Below are 27,901 nucleotides of genomic sequence, written 5' to 3'. Positions count from 1 at the left end.
AGCGCGGCACGAGTTTCATCGAGTACGATGGTTTCCGTCTTTGTCGTCAGGCCGGGTATTCAGCCCGCTTGAAATGCATTGTTCGTCACCGTACAAGCGGCTACGTTTCCGTAAACGTAACGGAATTTTACTGTGCCTCGCGCCGGAATATCGTTTTCCACGCCGAGATACCGTTGGATCGCTCTTTCCAACTCGCGACGCTTGTTTCTTTTTAAATCCTCTTTCGGAATTTTCCATCGACGCGCCACCAGTAATTTACGCGAATTAAGTAAAGTATGCGGAATATTTCCAGATTTATGGAAACTTTTATTTGAGATAAAAGTGAAAAATAATAATTTCGAATAATGTATCTTTTTGACTTTATTATTGATTACTTTATTATTTTCATTTTATTTTATTTTATTTTATATCAATTCATTTTAATTATTTATAATAACATTCTGTGTTGAGATCAAATAAATCATTTTCAAACAGTTTTCTGTTTTGGTTAATTTTTTCATGTAATTATTTCAAAGTAACTTGTAGCCGAATAAAACGATGTATTATTTGAATAATCATGGGTAAAACATTTTATTCAAGTACTAATATCGAAGCCCAATTTCTTTCAGGCGGATCGATGACTATTGCGATTTAATATATAAAATAATAAATTAAATGAATTTGTTTTGTTCCTTCTATAATCCGTTTGTGAATAACTGTATTCATTCTCGTATTATCCTCTTATACTGCAAACTCAGCAATTTATTGTGTTTCATAAGAATGCTTTATTTTTACATTCCATTTTTCAAATATTCCAAAAATCCAATTTGATACTCACGAATTGTTCACTATCTCATAATCAACGGATCGTTGAGACAAACCATTTTACGCTCTCTCGTAGATAAAATTCCATTACGCAATTACATTCTCGGCGTCCTTTTTTGTTCGTCCAGGTACTTTTTAATTTTGTCTTTCCTGATAACAAGTGAAGAGAGAAATTTAAACGCGCACAATCGCCTTTCTTCTTCGTAACTCTTTCTCCCCATTGATGCAGCCAATGCAATCGGCATCAATTACTCTAGCTCGCGGCTCCGTCTCTTTGTGTCCAAATTAAAACAGATACCGATCTCCGTTAATAATGAGCGTCGTTACGTATTTAACCATTTACTGGGGAGACGTTGTTCGCTGCATAATGCACTATGCCCTCAATAAGCACCTGCAGTATCGATTCACGGTCCGACGTTCCTGTCTACGGTAAACTCGCACGAAAGTCACACACATAAAGACTACTGTCGCGTGACTTGTACGTACAAGCACCGGGTGTAAATCGGCGACGTCTAGAACGCGGTAACCGGGTTACACCTCGAAGCAAACGACACGTCACTGCGACGAGATACGATTCTTATCCCTTTCGATTATCGTAATGTTGATTCAGTTCGTAAAGACCAATTCCTCTATTTGGAATCCTGTCTGGAACGAGCATCAACAGTTCACGTTTCGACAATCAACGTGATACTTACTGTCAAATGATTCATATGGTAAATAATATCGTGAAGCTGATTTTTCAATACCATTTGTTCTTCTGCTCAGTCTTACATCGTGATGAAATGGATATTGAATTCACTTTTCAATGATTAGCGTGACATTTGATGTCGGACCCTTGACATAGTAAACAGTATTATCACATTTTTCGTTTTGGGAAATTGATTTGATTCTCTTGTTTTTATTATTTATAATGAATTTTTTAAATATAATTTTCGATCTTTTTGTAGATTACGATTGTACTTGACGTACTTGGCTCTGCTTTTGTAAGATGCTCGATAATTAAAAAACAAATATTTAATTTTTTGTTAGTTATAATAAATATCCTTGAATATTCTTCATACAGATACAAATAAATATATTGCGGGTTAGAAGGATATCAGGTAACATGATCAAGATGAACGGTAATATGTCTGATCATGAGCGACAGAATCTACTTGCTATACTTCTCACTTCATTTTAAAGTCGCCGACATATTTTATAATTAATTTAATTTATATCAAGGTTTTGTTACTCACTCCAATATTTGAATATGACTTACGATTTGTAGTTTAAATTTGTGTTAGCATTTCTCTTGTTATCTCAATATCGTTATATTCATGTTCTCTGTAATATCCATATCATATATAAATATCCTTTTTCCTGCATATCTAAATAAGATCAAGATTCAGGAAGAATTATTACTATCTATACCAATTGGACAGATGCACATAAATGTGAATCAATAATAATATCCATTTCTTTTTTACACAGAACAATAAATTTAAATGATAGAAAAATTCTTGAGGCGTAGCACATAACAAACGCAGAATACAAAATCAACTGAATTATATGCATAAAAACCAGATACGTTGCATACGTAAGTGCAACAACGTTCCGCCCAGATCAGTGTTTTGCATAGTACGAGACAAATTTGAAGTAAATACGTACATGCAGTCTATGATATAAGATCGTACATATATTATCTCTCTGCGGGAATTAATTTTTTTTATGAAACGTTTTACATAGATAAAAGATACATGTAAAGAACTGATTTTCGCAGGTATTGAATCCACAATCTTATGTCGTAGGCTGTATATAGGATATGGCAACACGTATGATACAACTGGACAGAAGGTTATTTCACATGCAAAATTAAGTCAAAGATCTAGGATAATTTTTCATTTGAAACTTTATTTTCAAAAGAAAAGTCAAGTACTTGTCGAGTACATATAAATTCGACTAATTTTCGATTGGAGACAGGTGCACAATCGATAATAGGTTACTATACTCGCGAAAATAAAATAACAAATGAAGAATAAAATCATAGCACTGACAAAAAGGTATCAACTGCGCCTGTACAGGATAAATTATTAGCTAAATATATTCAAATTCAAATTTTTAGAAATTTTGTTCCACATTTTTAATTTATTTACACGTACCCACTTGTATCATTTCAGGAATTATTCAAATTTACATATATCTCATACTTGATAAATCTTCCAACTCAATTTTCCTACAGACCTGAATACCCAAATGAAAAAGTTGTATTTCAAATTTTCGATTTATTTTTATATACACATAGAATAATCTTCAATCTAGTTGTACCATATTGCCATGTCCTGTATACACACATAGAATAATAGGAAATCATAGAAAGACCTGCCACATGTCGAGTTCGCTGATGACTATCCCGGGATCCACTTTCGAGTAGTAACAGCTAAAGTTCTGCCCTATGTTGGCGTACTGCCGGTAGAAAATACTGCAATTCAGCATTGGAGGGTATCCACAGCCTTTTACGTTGGGGAACAGCTTGGCCCCGGTGAAGTACCACTCGGAGTCGTTGCCCATGAGCCCTGCGAACTTCGCCTCGTTATCATCCTAGTCGTCTCGTCCAACCGTCGACAGACATTTCCATCAATGAGAGGGTGAAAGTGGACATTGTTAGTAGAAAGTGTTTCTCTAGCGACAATATGGTCACTGACGTTCGAGAATTCGAGAGTTTGCAGGTTCAAACGATAATGAATTTTGTTATTTCGTTAGTGGAACGTGTTGCACGATGGTTGTTAGGTTTTCATGTTTACAGTACTTGACCCTTTATTTTCCGCGGTCTTTCGTAACACTCCTCCGCGGGGTGGATCATTTCTGACATTTAGCAAGTAGGTCAAATTTCTACTGTCGTGCAGAATTGTTTTATTACTCTTAAGTATGTTTTTGTAAGTTGGTTTTGTACCGTGTATATACGTATTTTGAAATACATCTGTTCGGTGATTTGGTGTATTAAAAATATATATCTACGTTAATCCAGATACAGAGAAGTTAAATTTCGACCATCTTTATGAAGATGTATTGCCATATAAAGATTACCATATACAATCTTAAAAACCATATTGGCATTTAGAGCGATATAAAATTTCCTTCTAATATACATGAAATAGATTTTCAACAATTTCTTTCTAAACACGAAACTGAATACTGCGTTAAGATGTTCTCATATAGCAGTTCCTTATGTCGACAGGTTGAAATAAACTGAGGAAAATGATAGACCAAACTTCCTTCTACGTTTATCGTTCTATTTTATTATAGAAACTAATGAAACTCTCTTGTAATCGCGTTTTAAACATTCAACGCATTGAATCACGCTTCCACCGTACGGTACATTTTCCTATTACCTTTGTGCTATATGAAATTTCCCCCCTTCCAATATTACTATTAAACTGATCATGTCAGAATTATCACTCGTATATTTTAGTGTTAAATTAGATCATCCACATCACATTAATAATAAATATGTAGATGAAAACGGCACAGTACGTTGCCCTGTACCTGTAGGAAAGGGTTTCGGCAGTCCTGCTTCGTCGTCTTCGGCGAAGTCGTCGTCAAGGTCCTCGACATAATCGTACTCCCTCAGGGAGCGTTCGTAACGCGGTTTTCCCATAATCGTGCTGTCTTCGTCGTCCTCGACACCTCCTACCGCCCCGCCTCCCTCACCCTGTCCATCGCTATCCTCGGATGTATTAGTCGGTAGCTTGTAGTTAACACGTATTTGCGTGCAATCGTACAGCTCTTTGGTGCAACCCTCTCTACAGGATGTCCATGAGCAGTTGCTCGTACCTGGACTCAACGGATCGTTCATGGACTTTCATCGATTGAAGACACGAATTTTACGGGGACCAGACACGAAGAAACGAACTATTTTAACAGCAAAGAGTGGTGCACGCCGAAAAAGTAATTCGATGCAACTTAGAAGTTTTAGAATCGAGGCTTCTGGGTGTGAGCCGTATTCTTAAGGAAGATTTTTGAGGTTTAATCAGTGTTGCAGTTACCATCATTAAGGGGCTATTGATGTACCGCAGATGTTTACGCATTTATGGGAATTTTAAATCTATAAGAATGTAAAAAATAAAAAAATAAATAAATAAATAAAATATAAGAAAATAGAATACCGTACTCCTGCCTAAAAGTTTGGAGCATAGTAGGTCTTCTAAAAAAAATAACTTGTTTAAGTGAATAAAAATTCGTAATATCGTTAATTTGTAGTATTGAAGTCGTAATTGATAACGTTCTTATTTCTCAGAAAAATTTGTTTCGAAAGGAAGCATTTGTTTCGTCTGAAACTAACTGTAATACTGTGAAACGTATTTTACTCGAGAACATGGCTCACACCCAGAAGTAACGATTCGAAAAATTCTGTAATACCGGGATGTAAAAACCTTAGATCTCTGATTGATGCAACTTATGTGTATCCGTGGAGTAAGTGGAATCGAAGACCGAAGAATTTAACATGTGAATCGAAAAACTTGTGGAAGTGTTCATTTTTGAGGTAATAAATATTTGAGAATATTTGGGTAAGTATACATGAATCGTAGTATTGTGTGTAGTTTGCTGTTACTTTCGTTTTGGAGGATTTTGATAATTCTAGCTGGTTTGATAGATTAATCTATATCGTTTGAACGTATGAATTTATTGTATAAATTAAAAGATTGAAGATAACTATGCAGATTTATTACATTTAATTACGAAAGGCTCTATGTAGCACAAAATTTAGTTACATATTTGGTACTATTGAATATAGATATACGTAAATTATATTTAGTCGATAAACATTGAGAAACTGGAAGTTTGAATACCCCGATCTAGCTATAAATTAGTATTACGTAATAACATAATTAAAATAAAAAGGAAAGTACAAGTTACTAAGTTATATGTATATATATAATATATATTATAAATATAAATATATTTTATATTATATTACTATATGTATATAACATATAATATGCTATAAGTTACTAAGTACAAGTTATTACTTTAATACTTAGTTTAAAAATTTGTATCAATCAAAACATTAATTTAAAGATACTAAATATCTAGCACCAGCAAATTGAAACTCAAATACCAAGGAAATACTCTTCATTTATGAGAAAAACAAAAACAGCAAACTACTTTTAGAACTTAGATATTCTTAGATAAAAAGCATTGGATAAGTAATGGAACATACACAATTTTTCGACGTGCATAGTGTCATACGAAGATATATCAAGAAATAAACGAAGACAAAGATAGTTGAAAGACACACATGGCATCATTATCTCAAAAACTGATCAAGTTTCGTATCAATCGTATGAAAGAGAATCAATAAACAAGGTGGAAAAAGGCGAAGTTGACCAGGGAGGAAAAATGCACGGTGACTTCCTCGAGATTCTCGAGTACAAGAAAATTGTAGTAAAGTTCTCAACTTAGTCCCTGAGGCAGGTTACGAAATCCTTGCCCTGACCTCGTCTTCCTCCTCGAAACTTTCGGAGAGAAAAGCTTCAGCAATGATGTAGTTGACATACCGGGTCATACTTTTGGATAACGCCCAACGTTCGGAGATTCCAGCTTAAAAAGCACGTCGTTACAATTTTAATTCTTTTAAGACGGGTTTCAGTTCGAAACGGATGCGAGGAATGTAAACATCCTGAATTTTAGTTATTGACTGTTGACAAGCTTTGATTAGTAAAATATAATTAAAAGCTTATTTTGTAAAATAATTTTACTGTAAAACGATAAATAAAAACTCAATGCAATATTTTTAGATTCTGTATACAATAGGACTAAGTTGTAATTGAAATATCAAACGAATTTTCAAGTTATCAAAATTAAATAGTCCGGTCGTTTGTGGAATATAACGATGCAAAGTTATTTGCGAGGTTGCGTCATGCAGAAATTTTAATTGTAACAACATGGAGCCGCAACAACGTTGGTGGTAATTCGTATTGTTAATTAACCGCAGTAGCAAGGCTGTTGTCGTATAGGGATGAATATAATTTAACTTCGTGCATTTTCTTCCCTGCGCAAATTTGCCACCGAGTTCGTGTTCTCGCTGAAATCCTATTACGACACATCAGCTACGCGTAATAATCTTAGCAGTACTTGTCGCTGACACTTGTTCAATTGCATATGAAGTATTTGTGTTGAATGAACAATGTTATCACTAAGTGACAAATATTTTGAGAATTAAGTTCCTCTGAAGTGACATTTAATCAATCAGTGAAATTATGTGTTCTATAGAAAATTAGAATGAAATATTTAAATATTAAAACACCAAAGAATATAGCAAAGTGTAATAATAATTAAGTTTTATACAGGAAATAATTTAAATTTTTAGTTATAATTTCATTTTAATTTAAATTTCAAATAGTCGTAAATTTTAAATGGAAATTGTTTTGTTTGAAACATGGATTCGTTTCTGCAATTTTCATGATAAATTAAGATAAATGCTTCTGACAAATGTGCATTCAAGAGATTTGCAAATATGCATAGATACATTTATAACTATATAAAATTTATACCAGAGATAATACAAAAAAGCAGATTATATAATGCAGTCAAAGTTCATATAACACGAACATAACTAGTAGAAATCTACGAGAAGTCTGAAAATACATTAAACACATCTACAGAGAGAGAGGATGGAAACCACGACAACTAATAGAATATCAAATACCAACAGTAACCAACATGATGACATATTCCAGAGAAACGAGACACATTCATATACAAATATCGCCGATCTTGGAACAACTGAAAATTGCATTTAGTGTATATGTATATTTAGACTACATGCAATACATGAAATCTGAAAGTAGAACAGTGTATCCTAAATACCTAAATAATGCACACTATGAGTACTTAAGTAAATTTGTTTAACGCAATAAAGAGTCGAAAGCTTTAATCTATAGTTATATTTATATTTATTATTATATAGAGTTATATTTCACATTTCGCAATTGAATTAAATTATTCCACACACAAAGGAGAGCATCATTTTAATCACGATTTTAGGCAGTATTTCTTTTATAAATATATCATTACCGACTTTCATTCGATTTCCAAAGTTAAAAATCGCGTTTTTTCATTTTATAGTTATTTAATAAAATTAAAAAATTTGTTCTTTACTTATTATTATTGCTTACAGAAAATAAGAATATTACTAAGAATTATAGAAAAGGACAGATGGGATTAAAAGAACAATTTAAAGATTCCTATTCTGGAATCCTTAACCCACCCTCCTATAATTTTTCTCTTCTGTTAAATGAAACGCAACAGATAAGGCTCCTTACGTAATTCAATTAATATTGTCAGAAAAATTTTATAAAATATAAATAAAAAATTACTAATCCCAAAAAGGATTCTATTGCATAACTGTAACAAATTTGATATTAAAATTAGGAATATTTAAAATATATGAATTATAACTGATTTTTCTATTTAATATAAAACTATAAAATTGTAAGGCTGTAGGAACTATGAGCAACGAAAGTTTATAACCTACAACATACAACTCATCAATTCACTAATAGCTTTAATAATAGTTTAATAGTAAGAATCTTGAAAAACAGAATTACGACTGGGTAGACATTATAATAATATTTGTAATAATTCTTCAAATGCCTTTCTTTCAGCCCTTCAACGGCGTCGCGTCGAAAACGAACAACCGCCGAGGGGAGAGATTTCGTTCTTTTGAGTGAAGTGAGTACAGGCTTTCTTGGTCGCCCTCTAATTAACGTCTAGACGTACCGCAGCAGAATTAAGTAAGGATGGAATCCGCCGTGGATATCGATGCAAACGATCGCGACAAGAAATGAGGTAACAGATTGGACGCGCCGAGTCACCTAGAACTTTGGTAAACGTCGACGTTATCGATATATCGGCGTAATAACGCCGCTAAAGAGGTACTAGACGGAGACGAGGCTAAGATCGACGCAACTGGTGTCTTTGTATTCACAGCATTCAAGTCGGTCTTGAGCAATCCGAACATGTGTCCGCCCCTATGCCTACACTCTGTGTATTCCCTCTTTCGTCACCCTTCCGCTTACATTTTAGGTCTTCTGTCGAATGCCAGCAGCCGTAGGCGGATAGTATTCTCCAACGATCGAATGCTTCGACCTTTGCTTCTTCATGCATATGTGTGTACACACGTTATGTGACATATGAATTATATGGATTATGTATAGCTGCAGGGAAAACAAAAAATTTTTCCTTTAATAGCAGTCATTTCACAGATTACATAATTTAGTTTCTATTGTAGAAACAGAATGTGTATTTTTTAATATATAAATATTTAAAGAAGTACCTACTCGTATTTGATTTAGAAAATTCTCCAGACTAATGTTATCAGGCTTCTTTTGTTTTCCTTCAAGCAATATATTGATATTTCCTAAGACGAATGTATTCGATAGATCGATTAGAAATTCAATTAAAATAGAATTTACTGATTATTTTTTAGGTATTGTCATATTTTAATTCTTATATTACTATCTATTATCATTGTAATCGTAATGTTACTATCACTAGCCGAGGTTCATTAACATTTTCAACAAATTTCACGTATATATTTATCCAAAGACTAACTGTATCGTATTCAAAAATTATCAGATAGGTAAGAACTAATGTTTCCCTAAACCTTGTGTTAAAACGATAAAACGTTACAACGATAAAATATTAAAAGCGTCAAGACAGTTGTGCGTTTCCAATGGCCATCGGTAGCATTGTTCGTAAATATCCAACGAATTATTTACAGAAACGTCGAAACTTTCATGTTATTGGAACATTTCTATTCTTTCGTGACAAAACGAATTTCCCTGTACGGAAAATCAACGATTTTCGCCTGACAACTGACCACAAATATAACTCCTCGTCTATAACTGCCAAAATCGATACGTATAGTTACAAAAATATTGTCTAGAAGAATTATGATTGTCACTATCACCTTGCATGGTTTTTTATCGTATTCGAGAAATTGATTGACGTTGAACGTGCAACTGACCGTCCAATGACAACCGCTACAAGCGTTTCACAGTTCAGAAAGCTACCCCATCCTATCAACCCTTCCTGCCTCTCGTTTTAACCCTTCTGTTTAAATCTTGTTTCCATGAAAATCAACACCACAATGTCTGCCGGAAATATCGATGGAAACTAGGTGCCTTCGAGGTGGTCGAATTTATATGGGGTCGCGAAAAACGTCGATACCTTTTTACGTTCTCCCTTACTCTACTTAAATAATATTAATGCTCGTCGTTATTGTTCCTCATTACCATACGACATGCGATCGTAATTTATCGATAGTTCCCATTTCACGATCATTTATTATTGTATAAAACATATTTACATGAAACTCTCATCTGGTGAATTCTTCTTTTTTTTTAAATATATATGTATACTCTTCGTTATTGTTTGTTCTTTTTTTAAAATCAGGTAGGCGGTGTAACGATGTAAATCAATAAGTTACCACGATGGCTATAAAGGCATATTAAAGCGACACGAGTTTGTAAATGGTTATGAAAGTAATATCTAAATGTGGTGTACGAGATATCAAACGTTCGCAATCGAAATGAGTAATCGTTCTTCAGCAGAACTATCGATAAATATCTCGTTGCATAAATAGCGCTACGATAACCATTTGTCAATATGCATAAATAGTTATCGTAGAGGGAATGTTATATTTCTGGAGATGCCTATTTTATATTCTATATCTGTACATTTTTATGGGAAAGAAGAAAGAAAGTTCAACTTTATGAGATTTTTTTGCTTCTCGAAAAACATGAGAGGAGTTCTCGGGAAATATTACAGTATATCTCTGCTGGTTTTTACGTTCCAAATATGTACATATTCGCATGAATCAATTGTTTTGGGAGATTTGGTTGCGTACTATTTAACTATTACGGGAGATTCACGTTTATTCATGATATCTTCCAGTGCCATGTGTAGACACTGCACCGTCGGAAAAATGTGGGAAAATATGTTGGAAAAATCTACTATAGTAAGTAAATTCATTGAATCTTTCAATTATTCTTTAAATGGACAGAAACTATTGAAATTTATTTGCAGTGAAAAATTTTGAGTACTGAAATTAGATACTTCGATAAATATCAAGAAACAGATATAATCGATAATAAAATTTTGAATAAAATAAAAACTGTCCCATTTTATGTTTTAATTCTCATAAAATGAGACAAAATGAATTCTGTTCATAGGAATTGTTGTTGCTTCTATAAGTATAATGCAAGCCGACGAAAAATCATCGTGTCAATGAAACAAGTATAATTCGAACGCCACGACGCCCTTTCGGAAGATGTCATACCGTGTATGCGCATATTTTTACCTTTCTTAAATAATGAACAGAAGGCAAAGGTCTCTCGGCCGCGAATCTGAACTGTCCCGTTTGAATATTAAATTAAATGTCATTGCCTCCGATCCATGATCTGATATGCAATATTAAATTCGTCGTGCAAACCGTCGAAAGACTGTCTATCAAAACAGCTCTCGTTATTCGACTTGGCTGGAAATAGTTTTCTCAATCATTCATGCAAATCGTATATTCCGATGGTGACCCTATTTCGTGAATTAGGACGAATCGATTTATACATTCCGCAGTTCCTTTCACGCATATCCCGTCTTTCCTACGATTAGAACAAAATATTACACATATACCAACATTTTCAACGTCACCTTGAAATATTTATTTATGAATATGGATGGGGAACTTCCGGAAAAAAGGCTATAGGACAAAATGACGACTTGAATAAATTGTATCTTCTACAGAAGTACTAGTTCTAATTTTCTAGTATCCGTTATGTTTAAATTGATAACTATGTATTAGACCGCAGATTTTTATGCAACTTATAAAAAATTTAAGATCTAAGAATTTTAAAAACAATATGCAGCGATATATAAAATATCCAGGATAGAATATTCATTGTAATATTTCGCAAGTGAAACATTCTTTCTGTATTTACAAAATAAATAAATATTTCATGATATCTAATTCAACTATTTGACTGGAAAACACAGTCGAGATCTATTACATCAAATTTCATTGAAGTTTGCAAATTAATTGGGATCATCATATTGGAATATCAATCGTTTCAATATTTGGGAAATCTTTCTCGCAAGTAGTCATTAAATAATTTAAAGAATTTGAAATTACGCATAAAACTTTTTAATAAAAGGGCTAAAGTTTTGACGTGATAGACTGACTAAGTTAGTTAATCAATTTGCACAGGATGATAGAATTAAATAATGCAGCACTTATTAGACAATTTAATATTTATCATACAGATTTATTGTAAGTCTCTTTTTTAGAAAGCTTCTCGCTTGGTAAATTGAACATGAACACTTTAAATAGACGTTGAAAGACAGAGTTCATAAAAGCTGAATTTAAAAGACGTACCTGACTGATTAATTAAGAGATGTTCTGTTCCCAATTAGAACACTGTAGATTGAATTATTTGGAAATTAATTGCGAACTCTGCAGGCTTGTTTTTGTAGAATTGTTGTAGGAAGTTACAATCGATGCTGCTTCCATTGAAGGTTTTAAGGAACGTTCTACGTTGTTGATTTCGTTAATTAATTCATCGATTGATGTTGTCCATTAATCAAACAATCGTTGGTTAAACGTTTCATAAAGGATTAATGAAGTTACAATCGATACTGGTGAACAGAAATATCACGAATTTGACATGTGTCAATAGAAGGTTACATATTTTATGAGGAGTCGCAGAAAATCCATTATCCTTTAAATATATTATTGCATTCTTTATGTTACATTTTCCCTTGAACTTGGTGTAATTTTAATCAATAACCATGATATAAACCTTAGATTTTAAACATTGGAATAATATTCTTCAAATATTTCCTAAATCGAAAACAATGAAATATCTAATTCAAGTTACTTTGACCGGTAAGAATGTAATAAAAGCACATTTTTTAATTAAAATCGAAACATTTTTATTATCATATTGAAATAATATTTGTTGAATATTTCCTAAATCCTTCAGATAATAAAATATCTCAAATTTTACTATCATATAGTTTTATATAATACTCTCTAACTACTATAATATATCTTGTATATATATTCCTATTTTCACCAGTGTTTTTGCGAAATGTGAAATATACAATTGCATAGAAGACAATTTTTCCTAAATTTTTACGTCACCGTGCATCCTTGTTTCAACGAGTATATGTACCGTATATCGTTAATACTCATTCACTGCTAAATGTACCCCAAAGACGTACTTACATACAGTTACATGATGCTTAATCTCACGCGATGATCACACCATGGAACACATAGAAGAGAAATTATGGAGAAAGTATGAGAGAGTAGAAAAATAGGAGTATAGAGACGAAGATAATTCGTGTCATCACAGGCGTGGCTTTATATAGATCAAAGAGATCGGAAGGAAGGAACGTATCAAATAGTTCAAGAAGGAATTATTTACTTATATACTTTAAACGATGAAGTACGCCTACGATAAAAGTCGATGAACGTTTAATTATGATAATGGAGTGTCCTGCTACAATTAATGAAATTTGTTGAAGATAGGATACAAAAAAGAATAAAAAGATGTTTAAATGATTGAATTAAATTTAAAATAATGGAAGTGAAGGAAAAGATACAAAGAAACGATAAGAATATTTCGTTAAAAATTTTAGAAACTGTCCATCAAATTCGAAGTTAATTTAAATATGATTTGTTGAAAGATTCGTGATAAATAGATAATCATTAAATTAAATCAAATATAACATTTTCTCACATAGTGTACAAATAAATAAATTACATAATATAAAATAAGAATTACTCTTAACATTAGAATAAAAGTGCTTATTCAAGAACTAAATTTCAGGATAACCTCAGAGGTTCATAGAACACGTATCTCAACTAAACTCGAATCTACATCCAATATTAATTCACACTTATAGAACTTCCAATACAACTACCAAGAAACTAGAGACAAAGTTCGATATTAAATCCAAAACCAATTTCCAATTAAACACATAACTTATATACGTCATCTTTGCTATTTACTTTTCAAAAAGAAAAGTCGAGATATATATCAAACTACGATATTACTAGACTATTCCAACTTGAACGAATTATACACAAAACCCAATACACTAAAACAACTTCAGGACCGTTGAAACTCAGAGCTCTAAACCAATCGATCTAAAACTTTGTAATCATCCGAGGGATAGAAGAGAAAAGTGACCTCCAAGAGAAAAATTGTGTTAGAAAAGAGGATTCTTCACATGCAACGACACAACGAAAGCGATCACCGATCGGACGAAAGAATTTGGTGAAGGGTGCCGATTGTTCACCTCTCCTGGACTCAACGTCGATGGTGACACACTCGGCTGGCCGAGTGTCGAACTGCATGAAGATGGTGGTGAAGGCGGGGTCGATGACGAAGGGGACCAAGAAGAGGAAGGCAAAGAGGCTGAAGGTGCTGAGGAGGATGAAGAACGCGGTCGTGTAGAACAGCAGCTTCTGCAGGAACGTCTGCTTCTCCTTCTCCTCCGCCATTTCGGAGAACAAACGGCAGTGCTCGTTTCAGGGGTGCACCTAGTTGACGTCGTCGTGTTCGTCGTCGTCGTCGTCCTCGGCGTGCTCGCTGCCCGTCGTCACGTTCGACGTCGATGAGGCGAAACGATCTGCGGATTCGTCTCGAATTTCACCACTTTGCTTTTGTATCGCGTTTCGAGAGATCGAGCTTTCTCTTATAGACGCTTTCTCCACGGATTGGACGGGCTTATAGATTTAGAACCGAGCTTGTTGAAAGCAAACAAGTCGAGGGTTCTTATGGTTGGTTGAATATTTTGACAGAGAGTTACTTCCAGCTGTCTTGTTGGGCACTTGTACGTTCAAGAGTGAGGTTTAAGCTCATAGAATCTCTAAGATAGATTTAATTTTTTTCCTAAGATAAGATTTCCCTTCATCGTATTGGATAATAATTAGTAAAAAATAGTCAAGGTAGCCATCAAGTTTCAAGATAGTCTGCTTCGTTTGAGCAATCTCTCAGATATTGCTGTTTCATCTTGATCTAATTCCGGAATTCTATTGCAGCCTTAAACGTCATTAAGTATCATGAAGTTTGAACGTTTGAATGAAGCTATTTATAATATACTATATATAATACATCTATAGAATTTCTCGAGTTATGGCAGATTGTAAATAGCTAATCACTTTCTTATTTAATGGATGTTAAGGTATAATATTTGACAGCAAGGTCAGAGTTTTAGATAAAGGTTCCCCGAAATCTTTTAGACTTTCTATTCTCAAATTGGATTTAAGAAAGCCCAAGAGACACAACGACGATCCTAAAGTAATGTCTGTTGTGACTTTACGCTCTGTAAAGAGTTGTCAACGCACAAGTTTGCTCCTATATTTATGGTATCGATGTTGACGAAGTTTCAAGGAAACGGAGATTTCTACACCGAGATTCAATAAATCTCCCCGAAAGCTATGCGATTCTTGGAACAGTATCGACTTCGTTCTCAGGATCTTGTGATCCGTTTTAACCGCATATACCAACATTTGGAAGCACAATGTTTCCATTCTAGATATTCCTAACAGAAGTTATGCAAATCGAAAAAGAATATTCAGCAATGACAGCAATTGAAAATATTAATTTCATTTATCCACGAGCTTTATATGTAAAAACATGCCACAGATGATTTTCGAGGCTTCAAGAGTTTTATTAACAAATTTTAATAGAATTTTAAACCACACAGATTTTTAAAACTTTAGAAGTTGCAGGTAAAAATGTTGGTTCCTAAATTTTACTAGTTTCTAAAACAAAGAAAAATACGTTGATAATTAAGCTACTTTCACAATGCTTTTGTGTAATTTTATGTAAAAATCTTGATAGGAATCTTGATAGGAAGCAATGAAATGTAAATACACATTGAAATGCGTTTTATGAAGCTTTTCAATATTTACGGTCATTTCTTCAGCGACAAAGCAATATCTTGGTCTTTATTATCTTGTAAATAAGACGAAGCCTTAACTATTCGGATCTTGAACTATCGTTCACGATGCCTTCCATTCATTTATCCAAGAGGCACGTGCCAATTTCATAGCATTACGCGTAAGATATTTCCATGACAATGAACCAACAATGCGATACGCGAGCTACGAACTTTCCATTCACGTCTTCCTGTAATTGAGTCGACGAATAATTCTATTCGGATCCATCTGTGCTCGAAACTTTTACGGTATTTCATCTACGAAGCATTGCTTTGACTTTTTGGGGAAGTTTGCTTCGCGTAGACAGAGTTCAACCGAGCTTTACCGCTCTTTGTGCGACCGAATTACACTGGGAAAACTATCACGTCGTACCAGGAAAAAAATATTTCGTGATCCGATTGTTTGAACTTTCTGCTAGTACAAAACGTAAAAGTAAATATGCGGATTGTTTGATTTTAAGCTTAAATTTGAGAGCTGTAGTTTACATTTATCGAAAAAGTGTTACATATCACTTGAAAAAACGATGCATATACTGTTTAATAAAATAATATTTCTACAAAAATATATTACCTCCGAATTTGCCTTAAATTTCCCTATTTTTCCAATAAACCTATATTTTTCGATAACTCACGCTAAATAAATTTCTTCAAAGGAAAGACAAAACTTTTTATCGAGGTCTTCGACTTGACACAAACATAGAAATAAAGTATTCGATATGATTTACACTTTAATAAGTCGCTCCGAACCTAAGAAACTTTTTCTGCGAAATTTTTTCTATAAAAGAGGAAGCGAGTCAGATCTCGCGCTCTTGTGTTCCGTAAATTATGGAACACTGGTGGCTGTTTATTGGATTTTAAGCGTTTCGCCTATCACTGAACTCTCAGTGGCGGGCGTAGTCTGCCCTTGAAGCTTTCGATAAACGCCCATGTCGCGCAAGCTCCTTTTAATAAATCCGAGGAAACGAAAATAACTAAACGCACGATCGTGCATTCTCTTCTCCCCATCCTTTCTTTTTACTTGTCTCTACAAGACTGGTAACGGAACTTTAACTACACTCGACGCTTCCGCGCACTTTAGGCCGCAAACTACGGATTTGTTTTATTGGATTGCCCCGATTCACGGAGCGCCAGTATTATAGAGATAAAACTTAGCGCCGAGCTTTGTGTGGCATAGTGTCTTCTGCCGTATAGTTTCTGGCACCATCTGTTTTTCCCGCAATTAAATAGGATAAGTATTATCTCGACTTTTACGTTAATCGTTATTTATAAACTAAGATTGTGATGGCAAAGAATGATGACGAATGATAGCAAGGTTTTGAAGGAACGATTAAAATAAAGTAACGAAGAATAATTGATTGATTAGTAGATAAACGAAAGCCAGGATGAATTTTTTACTTGCAAAATGCAAAATTTCAAGTTGTTGCAATTTTTTGAGTTCATTAGATTGACTTGTTTAGTACTTACGTACTCCTGATCTGCCATGGAAGAGTTTGTTTTTTAAGCCTTGAATACACGGTTTGTTTGCTTCCTCGCTAAATGACAATTTATCACTTACACCTTTTACTAATTTTAGTCGCCTATATAAACCTTTTAAAAAATGTCTAAACCGTTCTTGCATTGCGCAGAAATAAAAACGAGGTCTCTATGTTGTTGCACGTAGAAAAGGAACATAGAAAAATCTTACGTTAGAAAAAAGAGCAGGTTCATGATTTTGTAAATTGCATTTTCCCTCCTTTGGCGTGCATTTTCGGCCCGGAATACAAAGAAGCTAGATTTTACGGCCACAAAGTGCTCTGTGTTCCTTTATTGACTTGACGAGTCTCGTGCCGACAAGTTACGTCAGAGAAAGTTTAAGCTAGACACAGAGAAAGCTCAAAGGAGTGTTTTGTGTAAAATCATCCTCATCGGTCCTTTGTAATTTTACATTTTTGCTCATTTTTATATCACCTTGCAAGTGAAAAAGATAATTTCAGCCTATATTTATATCTCCTACAATTTTTTACCCGCTACACTTATTAGGCAGACGCGTCATTATTCTAATGTTCCGTTGACACTGAAATTCAAGTATCAATCAAGTATCAAAAATTTAGCAACACCTTTTCTGAATACGATTTAAACGATAAAAACAGCTTTTACGGTGAACAAGATCCTATTCATCACCCAAACGTACGCACTCATTACTTTATTCAAACTATAATTCAATTTTAATTTCTTCCTCGAAATACGAAAGCATCAATTAAAATGTAATACCGAAACACTTTATAGTCTTTCCTCTTTCAACGTTTCCAAATTTCTGTTTAAAGTATCAAAAATATTGGATTTAAAAAGCTCTTCATTTTCAACTTATGGGGAAATCGTTTCTATAAATTTTGAAATCTATGGTGTGATTCAGAGCAGTTCGAATTACGACAAGCTCGTTCTCCGCCCCGAATGATCAAATTGTCCCGCTGCAACCCCTTCACGACAAAGGGGCGAGCCGTGTAAGAGGGTGAAGAGGGAGAACGCTTTGCATTTACAGAGCCACTTGACGTAAATCAACACGCTCCGCATTAAGTGTCCACGTTGATTACGTGGCCGCGTCCGTACGAAAGGAAGTATCCAATCTACAAGAAGCTGCGCCAGTGCCTGCAAATGGAAGCAGCCAGGCCTGCCTCGTTAACCAGCAATTAGTATATGCTTGGGTGTGCTTTTAAATTCGCGATTTCGTCCTCGTCCGCGTATCAGCATGCCCCTCGGTTGGCCTTTCTCAATGGAGGATCTCGAGAATCCTTTTCAATGACGGAAGAAACGTAATTGAAAGTGTACTAGAGATTCGACTCTCTTGATTACTATGAAAAATATCGGACTCGTATATTTCTGAGTACATTCAAAGAAGCTACGAGTGAAAACAATTTCGCAACGTTTTTTTCAGTCGACCAGGTTCACCCTTTTCACGTGCTACCGGGGATCCTCTCTAGGGAGATTTTAGCAACATTCACACGATGGTTCCTATCGTTCGAAACTGGGCCAACTGAGTTCTTAAAGAAATCACATCTTTTCATTTTTATTAAAAGTTTCTATTGTAAATGCTTATGTCACTTGTAAGAATAAATGAGACAATACGACACTATACGAATTGTAACAAGGAAACGGAAGAAGACACTTTAGAATTATAGAACGCGGAGTAATAACCGAGTCTCGGTCTGAATCGCGACTACCACCCCCTGACCCATCCATTCGCGAAGCAGCTCCTGAAGGCGCGTCCTACCCGTGTGTGAAAAAGCTCACAGACTCAGACGAGTCAACTTAAGAGAAAGCTCGATTGTTTCCGCGACGAAAGGAAGGGAACGGTACCCCCTATGAAGAAGAAGAGAAATCGTCGGGGCTCTGCGCCCTCTTCCTGTGCCCCCGCATCCTGTCCCACCTCCTCCTCTTCCCGCGTTCTTTGCTCACTGGCCTTTTCCTCCCTCCCCGTCGCTTTTCGTCGCCTACTTCGCGGCACTATGTCACACTGTCCACCCCCGTGTACATTTGTCGCGCGATCTCGCGAACCACCGCGCCTCGATCGAACCAAGAACCCGCTGTTTCCGTCGAAGCACAGCGAGGTCAGGTAACCAGAGAGAACTCTGACTAATAATTTTCAGTCCACTGATCGTGGCTGCCACCTCATGGTCGCCGTTCTTTTATTTCTTCTTTTCTTTTCTTCCCGTTCTTTTTTATTTTCTCTCGTTCCCTTCTCGTTTCCGTTTTATCGTACGATCTCGATGGCCGACACGAAGTGTTCCGTCGATCGTCTCGTATCTCTCGGTTAACCTCGAGCTGCCATTCGAGCTTCCATCGGCGAGGCTCACACGACACGGTGGAATATGATATAACCGCGGGAAATTTTCGTCCTGGCCGCGGCGCCGACGGATGCCGGGCTACTGCAGTCGGTAGAGCTTTTGGGCGAGCTTATTTTCGAGCGATGCTAGCGCCACAGTGGCATCTGGTGGCATCGACCGTCGCCACCGCCGCCACCACCGCCGACGCCGCCAACCGACGCTCAACATCGACACCAGGGCGTCCCCTGACTGGGTTTCGCTTCATCTTCTACGCCTTCCTACTTCTTGTTTCACGACCTTGTGCTTTCAGTCCTTCTTTCTCCCGTTCCTTCTTTCCTTTGCATTTACACGTATACCTTTTTTCTTAGCATATCTGCGTGTATATACGCTTTCAGCATTGATAGATATGGAATATTCGTATTGGTTATTTCTGAATCGTTTCTACACGAGCTACTATTTTTACGAGATCGACAACTTCATGATTTAATTAGATATGGTTCTTTTGCGATATAATCCCACACAGCAGTTGTATAATATAAACAGGCATTTAAAAAGTTAAATTATCTTTTTCCTTTCCAAGAAAACCGATTGAGATATGTATTTCCAGCAACATTTTATAAGTTTATATCAATTATATAAGATGCGAATTATTCATTATAGGTAGACATGTAGTTAAATATAGTAATCTAGACATATTTCTTGCTTTAGTTTAAAAGCAGAGTATTTAGTCCGAGTTATGGGAAAAACATAAATATTTTGATTAAATTGCGTGAGGCATTCAAACACTTATAGACAATATTGTAGAAGTACATAATATTGTTACGAACCCTTTACATAATTTAATTATATGTTTCCATTTCTCTAATAAAGTTGTTTAGTTTAAAAACAGAAAAGTGAAAGCAGAAAACTCGTCGAAGACCTGATTGTATCGATCGGGCGACGTTATTCGAGAAGAGGAAGAGGGTCGCAATAAGATTCTGGTTGAAATTAACGAAACGTATTTTTCGTAACACTCGACCGGAAATACTTGACGAAACTGGTTTACCAAGTTTCGCGATTTCATGGAAGCATCCGAGTGATTTAGCTCTGACTCTCCGCGATTTTCCTTGCAATAATTCGGAATGATTCATTTCACAACGGTGGTATTTATTCTCGTAACAAACACTCGTTTTTTCTGGCGAACTTAGGAGGTCGACAGATTTGTGGAATTTTGGTTGTTACCATTTATATCAAATATCGTTTTGGTAACAGATCAGGTTGGTTTGCGATAACGTTTTACATATTGGAAATTAGCCAGGGAATTTTAATAGATGTCTGACATTTAAGGACGAATTACAATGTGCTTATCGATAGCCGGGCATTGATGCTTCTCAATTTACATAATACTACTGCAGAGATTAGAGTGAAGTGTCAGTGGAAACTTATGGGATTGAATACAGCCGAAAGATTACTGTATTTACGTCAGAAAAAGGATTTAAAGGATTAAAATTAAATATAATGGCCAATATATAAATAAGATCGTAAATTACACTCGTAAATTCAACTAATTGTATCGCGAAAAATTTTATTTCTATTCTTTTTTAAGTTTTAAGAGTTTTATATACTTTCTATTTTTTCCATAATATGGGATTCAAAAGTATGTTTGTTATATTTAGTTTTTAAACTTTTATTTCAAGTAATAATTACAAATAAAAGTAAATTATATTTCATATAAGTCTATTCCTCGAATTTTTCAATTTGGTTGGCAGTTGGAGATGTTTTAAATATAAGATAATAAAATTTAAGAATTTAATCAACTAATTCTGTAATATCAAACGTCGATTAATAAAAGAGAAAAGAAAAAAAGGATCTCTTGAAAATACAATTCAGTAATGAGACAAGTTTTTATCCTCGGATTAAGACGAGTCGCAAGAAATTGCGAGAAGGTAAGTTCTCCAAGATCGTGTATGCACCCTCCAGGGTTTCCCTAATGACCTAATGCTGATGCAGCCGTGGAGCCTTGGAACCGAAACCAATAAGAACCGGTCTACCATGAGTTTGGAACAGTTGTAAATCGTTGTAACGAAGTTAGCCAGTGCAGCGATGTTCGAGACGAGCCTGAGAAATTAGTTTGTCCGGCAGGGTAAATCGATCCTCCTCGCCAGGAATGCCGTTTCATTTATGAAACCTAGCTCTACGTGGATTCGTCGTATTAATCTGTCTATCTGTGGTGAGCAGGATGAACCTCAGAAGATTTGACTGATTCGAAAACTGAATCTGACTGTTAAATTAAAATATAAGGAGAAAATAAGAAACATCGTCCTACATAACATTTACTAATAAGATGGCTAATGTTTATCATTTTTATAATAATACAAGATAGGATTTCGTATCTGATTTTGCTCCAATATTTTATATGACATTGTAATATTTTTATTTTAAATTACCAACTCGGAAAAAAGCAATAATGTTTTGTTCGCTTCTTCTCCACCTTCCCAACCTTACGTTGCTTATACCTTACGTTAGCTATATTTTGAAATATAGCTAAATCCATAGAATTTTGTCTCTAATAGGTTAAAGTATTAAAACTTGATCTCCTCAAGTGCAGACAAGGTAATTGTCCCCTGACCTTAATTACTTCGCTAAAGCTAAAGTAAACTTGTGGATAGTGCAAAAACGCATACGTATCGTGGTACGAAAAATTTCCAGAGATTAACAATTTTGCCGTGTTCCAAATTCGAGAATTATTCCGTGCGGTCAAACGTGGTCAGTTCGTAACACGCAAATCGTATTAAGCCAGCATATGCGTTTCGATGTCTGTTTCCGTCTACCGATGAACAGTTCGTTGATTATCGCATTTGCTTATTCTAGCTATTGTCACTCAACGTCAATGCCATTAAGGGAGATGACACCATCTCCAGGTTATTACGATTATCACGATGTCTGCGTTCTGTTACACCTGCGTTTCGTGGTATTCCCGCGGAACTAGTTAAAACTGGGACGAGGCTGTCACGAGGTTTTTACCAAACGCCTTCCGTTGTCGTTGTCATAATTTATGGGACCGAATATTTCATGTCATGAAACTGCTATGAAAGTTCTCTTTTCTGTTCCACGATACCAGTGCTTTGCTCTAATTATCGAGCTTATATTTTGTGTTGGGGCAAAAAAGTTTGTTTTCTTTTCGCGTATTCAAAATAGCGTAATACTTTTATTTAGAGGATGTATAAGGATGGCATTTAGAGGATGAAACAGATCTCCCCTTACATCCTATTTCTTTACTTAGGTTCATAAAAGTACGAATTTACATAAACATCCGTAGTCTAACAATACCGAAGTTAATCTCACAGCATAAAAATAATGAAAACAATAAAGATATTTTATAACAAAAGAAACATATAAATATGTATCTGACTCTGTTTTCGGATCATAACAGCTTGTCCAATATATTTCAGCTACTTTAGATCTTAAAAGTAAACCGCATTAGAAACGTTTCTACACGTATTATTCTTATCAAACGAACAGATCTAATATTTCTGAACGTCACTAGCAATTTCCGACAAGATGTTCGCAACATTATCACGTACGAGCATATTATTGAATCTCGATCATCGCCGATTTAGATAGGAAAATTGAACCCATTATTTTCATGAATAATAATTATCGAGTAATTATAGAAGTTTCGTTTCGTGGCTGGCATTCTGACGAGTTTGTTTCGTGTTGCTCGGTGATAATTCCTTGTTCGAAGAAGTGCCTTCTATTCGTTGCTCGTTAGCACTCGAATATCAAGTATGTAAGCGTTTAGCCTCTAACAACAGGCCATACACATGGATCGATCAAAACAAGCCCACAGGACGTTGCACTTTGAACAATGTCGTAACGAACCTTCTCTCCCCTGGTGAACTGCTTCGCCTCGCTGTATTGGAAGTGGAGTGCGCTCCAAGTATGCTCGAACCAGCTAGGTTTGTTTCTTTATTGATACAGACCGCACGGCGGATACTCTTATCCTCTTGATGATATGGAATATCATTACCACGACACACTTTTCACTCTATTGTTTCTTTTTCTTTCTTTTCTTTCTAATACTGTACACAACCACGAATCGATGTTGCCGAAGTTTTATCCTTGTCAGTTTCCTCGACGATACGAATCCATTCATGCAATTCCTGATTGTTGTTTATTTTCTATTACCGATGGGATCCGTCGTGAAATGAAATTCCCGGGGCGTCTTCCAGGGAATACCAAAACTCGTAACTTCGCGTTTCCTACTTTCCGTTTGATATACAGCCTCCAGAGTGTTTAGGATATAGCATATAGGATTCTTCCAGCATTGCGTATTGGAAGATGGTTCGATTTGAAAGAACAAAATGTGTATAATAGATTAGGTTTCTGGAAGTTCGTGGTGTTTCTGGTGATCGATATTAACTCTTTGTGAACGAGAATTTTTTTGAGAGTATTCCTTGGTGAATTGGATATATCTTTTATATAAAACGAAATCATATGGTGAAAAATTAAATTGCAATTTTTTTTAAATTATTTGAGAATAGCTATCTGAATTATTGTATTGATAACAATAAACAATTTGTATAAGTATTGATTACAAAATAGTAGCTGTTGATGATTAGAAAAGGAATGAAAAATTTGTAAATTAAATTTGTTTTTATTATGCAATACTGTTAAGTGGAGTATACTACCCTACATTATCTTAGTTATAATATAAGACTAGTAATAATAGAAGTAATAATAGTAGAGTAATAATTGTGAATACAAATTGCTGCGAAATGATGTTGCAGCTAATGAAATGACTTTTTGCCACCATATTTTCAACCAGGTAACTAGAAGAATTTAATCGCTTATTTGACCCAAATGGTTACTTTCTATTGTGCATTTGGCTGAATTGAAAGGGAATTATTCATTAGAAACTTCAAACAACAAAATGGAATCGGTTAGTTACGACACAGTTCTATGAAAACACATTGCCACAAATATTTGTTATATCTTGCTACGAATTCTTCAAATAATCAAACATTTATGGCCAATAATAATTTAACAGTAGGAAAATTACGACAACAGCAACAAATTAAAGTATCAATTAATAACAAAAATATTATCATTAGAATTATCGAAACAGAAAGATACAAAGATTATATCAAATAATTCCCTTCCTTCGCGTTTCAGCTCAACAAATAGCACTTACGCGTTTTCGAATAAACTGAACTGATCAGATGTACTCTCGCCTTCGACTGTTTATTCTTCCCTTCAACGTTCGAGTATAATATTTAGAGAGAGTACGGTCGCTGTATCCTCCTTTGCTCGCTGCTAAAGTTAAACTGTTATCGCGAGTTTCGGCCGTTACGAAACAGGGATCGGTATTTGCTCATGTACTTTCGAAGAATTCACTGGGTTAACTAGACTGCAAAATAATTTACTCTCGGGGCTATTGTTCCGGAGGATCGCGCGAATGTGTGCTGCTTTCGTTCGATTGCACCGTGAACTGGATGCGATAAGTAAACAGCGTATTGTCGCGTCATGTTGTCAACTCCTTCGCCCGTTTCTCTTCACTGTTTGTGGAAATGGAAGAAACGGAATTATTGCGAAATGTCGTGCTGTTACTTGGACATCTGGTATTCGATCTGGGTACGAGTATTTACGCATAGTTTTACGACCTTTGTAATTTTTCCACCTATATTTCGCAAAAGTAATTATTTACGCTTCGTTTGATTCTGTTACGGCTGATAATGATCAATGGTTCTACGCTACTGGAATTGTTTTCTTACTAGGGATAGGATCAAGTTTGATATGTACCTACATACTCAAGTCAATCCCAATACAATTCCAGCAAACATACGGTTGTTTGTACATTTATGAGAAGTTCAAAAGTGCAAAAATATACAGAATACACGTAATATGCAAAAATATATAAAATATTCAAAGTATACCACTCTTAATATGGCAAAGTATGGTAACGGTACAACAGTCTATGGTATTCATACATTTGCCCAAAACAGAAATCTTTTGGATAAAGTCCTCATAGAAAGATCAATTATAATTGAAACCACTTCTTACAATTTTCAAAGTATTTGTTTATAAGAAGTACGAATTTATCTGGTCTAGATATTTAACCGTATTGTCTATTTAAAAATATTGTTTCTTTTTTTAAATGTTTATTCCAGATATTGCAAACTTATATTGCAAACCTATGAAATAGAAGAGTCAAACTGTAAAAGTTACATCGTCTAGACAATTTAGCAAATTGATATAAGTTAGAGAACGTAAAACTGAATCACGGTTGCATAAAGTAAACTTTAGCTGTGATTCAATCTCTATTGAAAAAGGTAGAACGTTGTATGCAATCGTGGGTGTTATATATCTGCTTGATGCTTCCGTGTAGTGTAGAATCTCATTATATCGTGGCGGAAACTGTTCCGCGAACTCCGGCTTCAGTAGTAGGACAAAAGCATGGCCAGCCGAGAGTCCCGTAAGTAGAACATGTTTACACAGACTAGGCGTGGAGGTTTCGAGTGTTTGGGAGTCATTTTCATTGTTACTATACCTGTATGATATTTTAAGCGAATAACTTCATTTCAAATATTGTTTTATCAACCATGTTTAATAATTTGCGGTAACATTTAGATAATCAATAAACTTTTATATTTAGAAACTTATAAATTACTATCTAGTTTCATTATTTCAAATTTATAAGAATTATTAATTCCAAAATTCGAAAAATCTTAAAATTGACCTGTTATAGTTTCTTCGCCAACAATTGTATGAAAATAATTTATTCGCCAAAAATTGTGCAGAATATCTTTAATCTTTCTCAAATGCTAAATTTATATTTCCAGCAACTTTTATAGCAGTTTTCCTAAACTTAAACTTCTGCCTATTCATGACGAGCAATAATAAGGTTGTAACATTTCTATTAAAATCTTAATACATTGAATGCACATGATTTATGGCAAATTTCTTCCACCTTATCATAGTAGATAATTGATAATAGGAAAAAATTTAATCTATCATATTGACTCATCAAAGTTTGAAAAAACGATATTTCATATGCACCTACCTAATTCCAATCCTTCAAAAACTGAGTTACAAGCTCAAAGTACTTACACACTTTCCTAATTACGATTCAGAGAAATAATTAATCCTACTTAACAAAAACATTACACTACTCCTTAAATAAATTTAATTTTTTTATTTACGGCCAAGTCAAGGAAACTGTAGTTTACGTTGTGTATTCGATAGAACAAGATATTGCTGAATATTTCAACAAGAAGAAGAGAAAAAGAGCTATACAAGAGTCATGGATATTGTTGTATTCTAGTTTCGTCTTAAACTCGTAAAAACAGCATTCACGATACTAACAATGGCGCTACGTCTTTTTCTGGTAACGTGAAAGAGGCAACGAATCTTCTCTATTAGCTTGGGCAAAAAAAATTGGCTTGTATTCCGTTGCCGTGTTATGAATCAATGTCTTTTTTTCGCTCTTTTTACTCGTTTTGTATACATATACCCCTTTTTATTTGGCAGGAGAAATATCTTTTGCGGTTTTTGGTGTTTGATATACATCTATGCAGAAAACGAATTCGTTAAAAAAATAATTTCGTCAAGACTCAGTCTATTTCTCGGTTCATTTTATTTAAGAAAGTTATTTAATTATTTCGTGACACGGCAAAGAAGTCTGGTTGAAGAACTAACAACTTTTAACAAGCTCTTAAACTCCCTTAAGCTGACCAGCGGACCTAGTTGAAATTTATACGCGCAATCCTTGCTGGCTTCAAGCACGTTCAGTCGCAAATAAACGTCAGGAGATTGCTTAAAGTTGCAACAGTTTGTATGCTTCGAGGAAAGATATCGAGTAATTCCTGTTAAAGAACATAAGGGTTACGTTCACCGTTATTTTATCGGTCTTCCACGAATTGTTATTTTTTACTTTAAATAGTCGAAGAAAAATTAATTCAATGACGAATGAAAGAAAAGTCAGATATTCTTGCTCTTTTTTAAATTAAAGAAAATTAAAGATGAGTCAAAGTATTTAAACATTGTCAGACCTTTACGCACTAAAAATTAAGGATTACTCTTATGAGAAATGTATTCTTCATTGGACCATGTTTTACATTCTACGTATTGTATCTATTTTCGTCTGATTTATTTATCTTGGTATGGAATTGGCCAAACTCTATCATTATAGTCGGTGAGAAGGATGTATACTTTATACCCTTAGGAGAAACTTCTTATTATCATAAAAAACTTCGCAATTAAAAACAGGTATACATCGCAAGAAATCAGTCTCTACGAAAAAACTCGACGGCACAGAAGCGTTGAGTGCC

At 34.8% G+C, this 27,901-nt stretch overlaps 1 protein-coding gene across 3 annotated transcripts in view; it reads right to left on the bottom strand.

The window, feature by feature from the left end:
- Window positions 1-27,901, bottom strand: part of LOC138182277 (cilia- and flagella-associated protein 298) — a 113,799-nt gene that overhangs the window by 14,766 nt on the left and 71,132 nt on the right. The window contains exons 1-4 of one of the 3 annotated variants that reach the window (XM_069117945.1): window positions 19,126-19,750; window positions 14,146-14,478; window positions 4,327-4,614; window positions 3,163-3,356 (exon numbers count right to left, since the gene is read on the bottom strand). The exons of 1 other annotated variant lie outside the window; for it this stretch is intronic. In XM_069117945.1, coding sequence (XP_068974046.1) covers window positions 3,163-3,356; window positions 4,327-4,614; window positions 14,146-14,350 — 687 coding nt within the window. In that variant the 5' untranslated portion in view covers window positions 14,351-14,478; window positions 19,126-19,750. Of the gene's footprint in view, window positions 1-3,162; window positions 3,357-4,326; window positions 4,693-14,145; window positions 14,479-19,125; window positions 19,751-27,901 lie in introns of those variants that run through there. One more of the 3 variants, XM_069117946.1, reaches the window with a different exon arrangement.

This window comes from Bombus flavifrons, chromosome 8 (assembly GCF_040668555.2).
Source record: "Bombus flavifrons isolate JBK064 chromosome 8, iyBomFlav1_principal, whole genome shotgun sequence".
NCBI classification, from domain to species: Eukaryota; Metazoa; Arthropoda; class Insecta; order Hymenoptera; family Apidae; genus Bombus; species Bombus flavifrons.
This window is presented reverse-complemented; position numbering and strand designations above follow the sequence as displayed.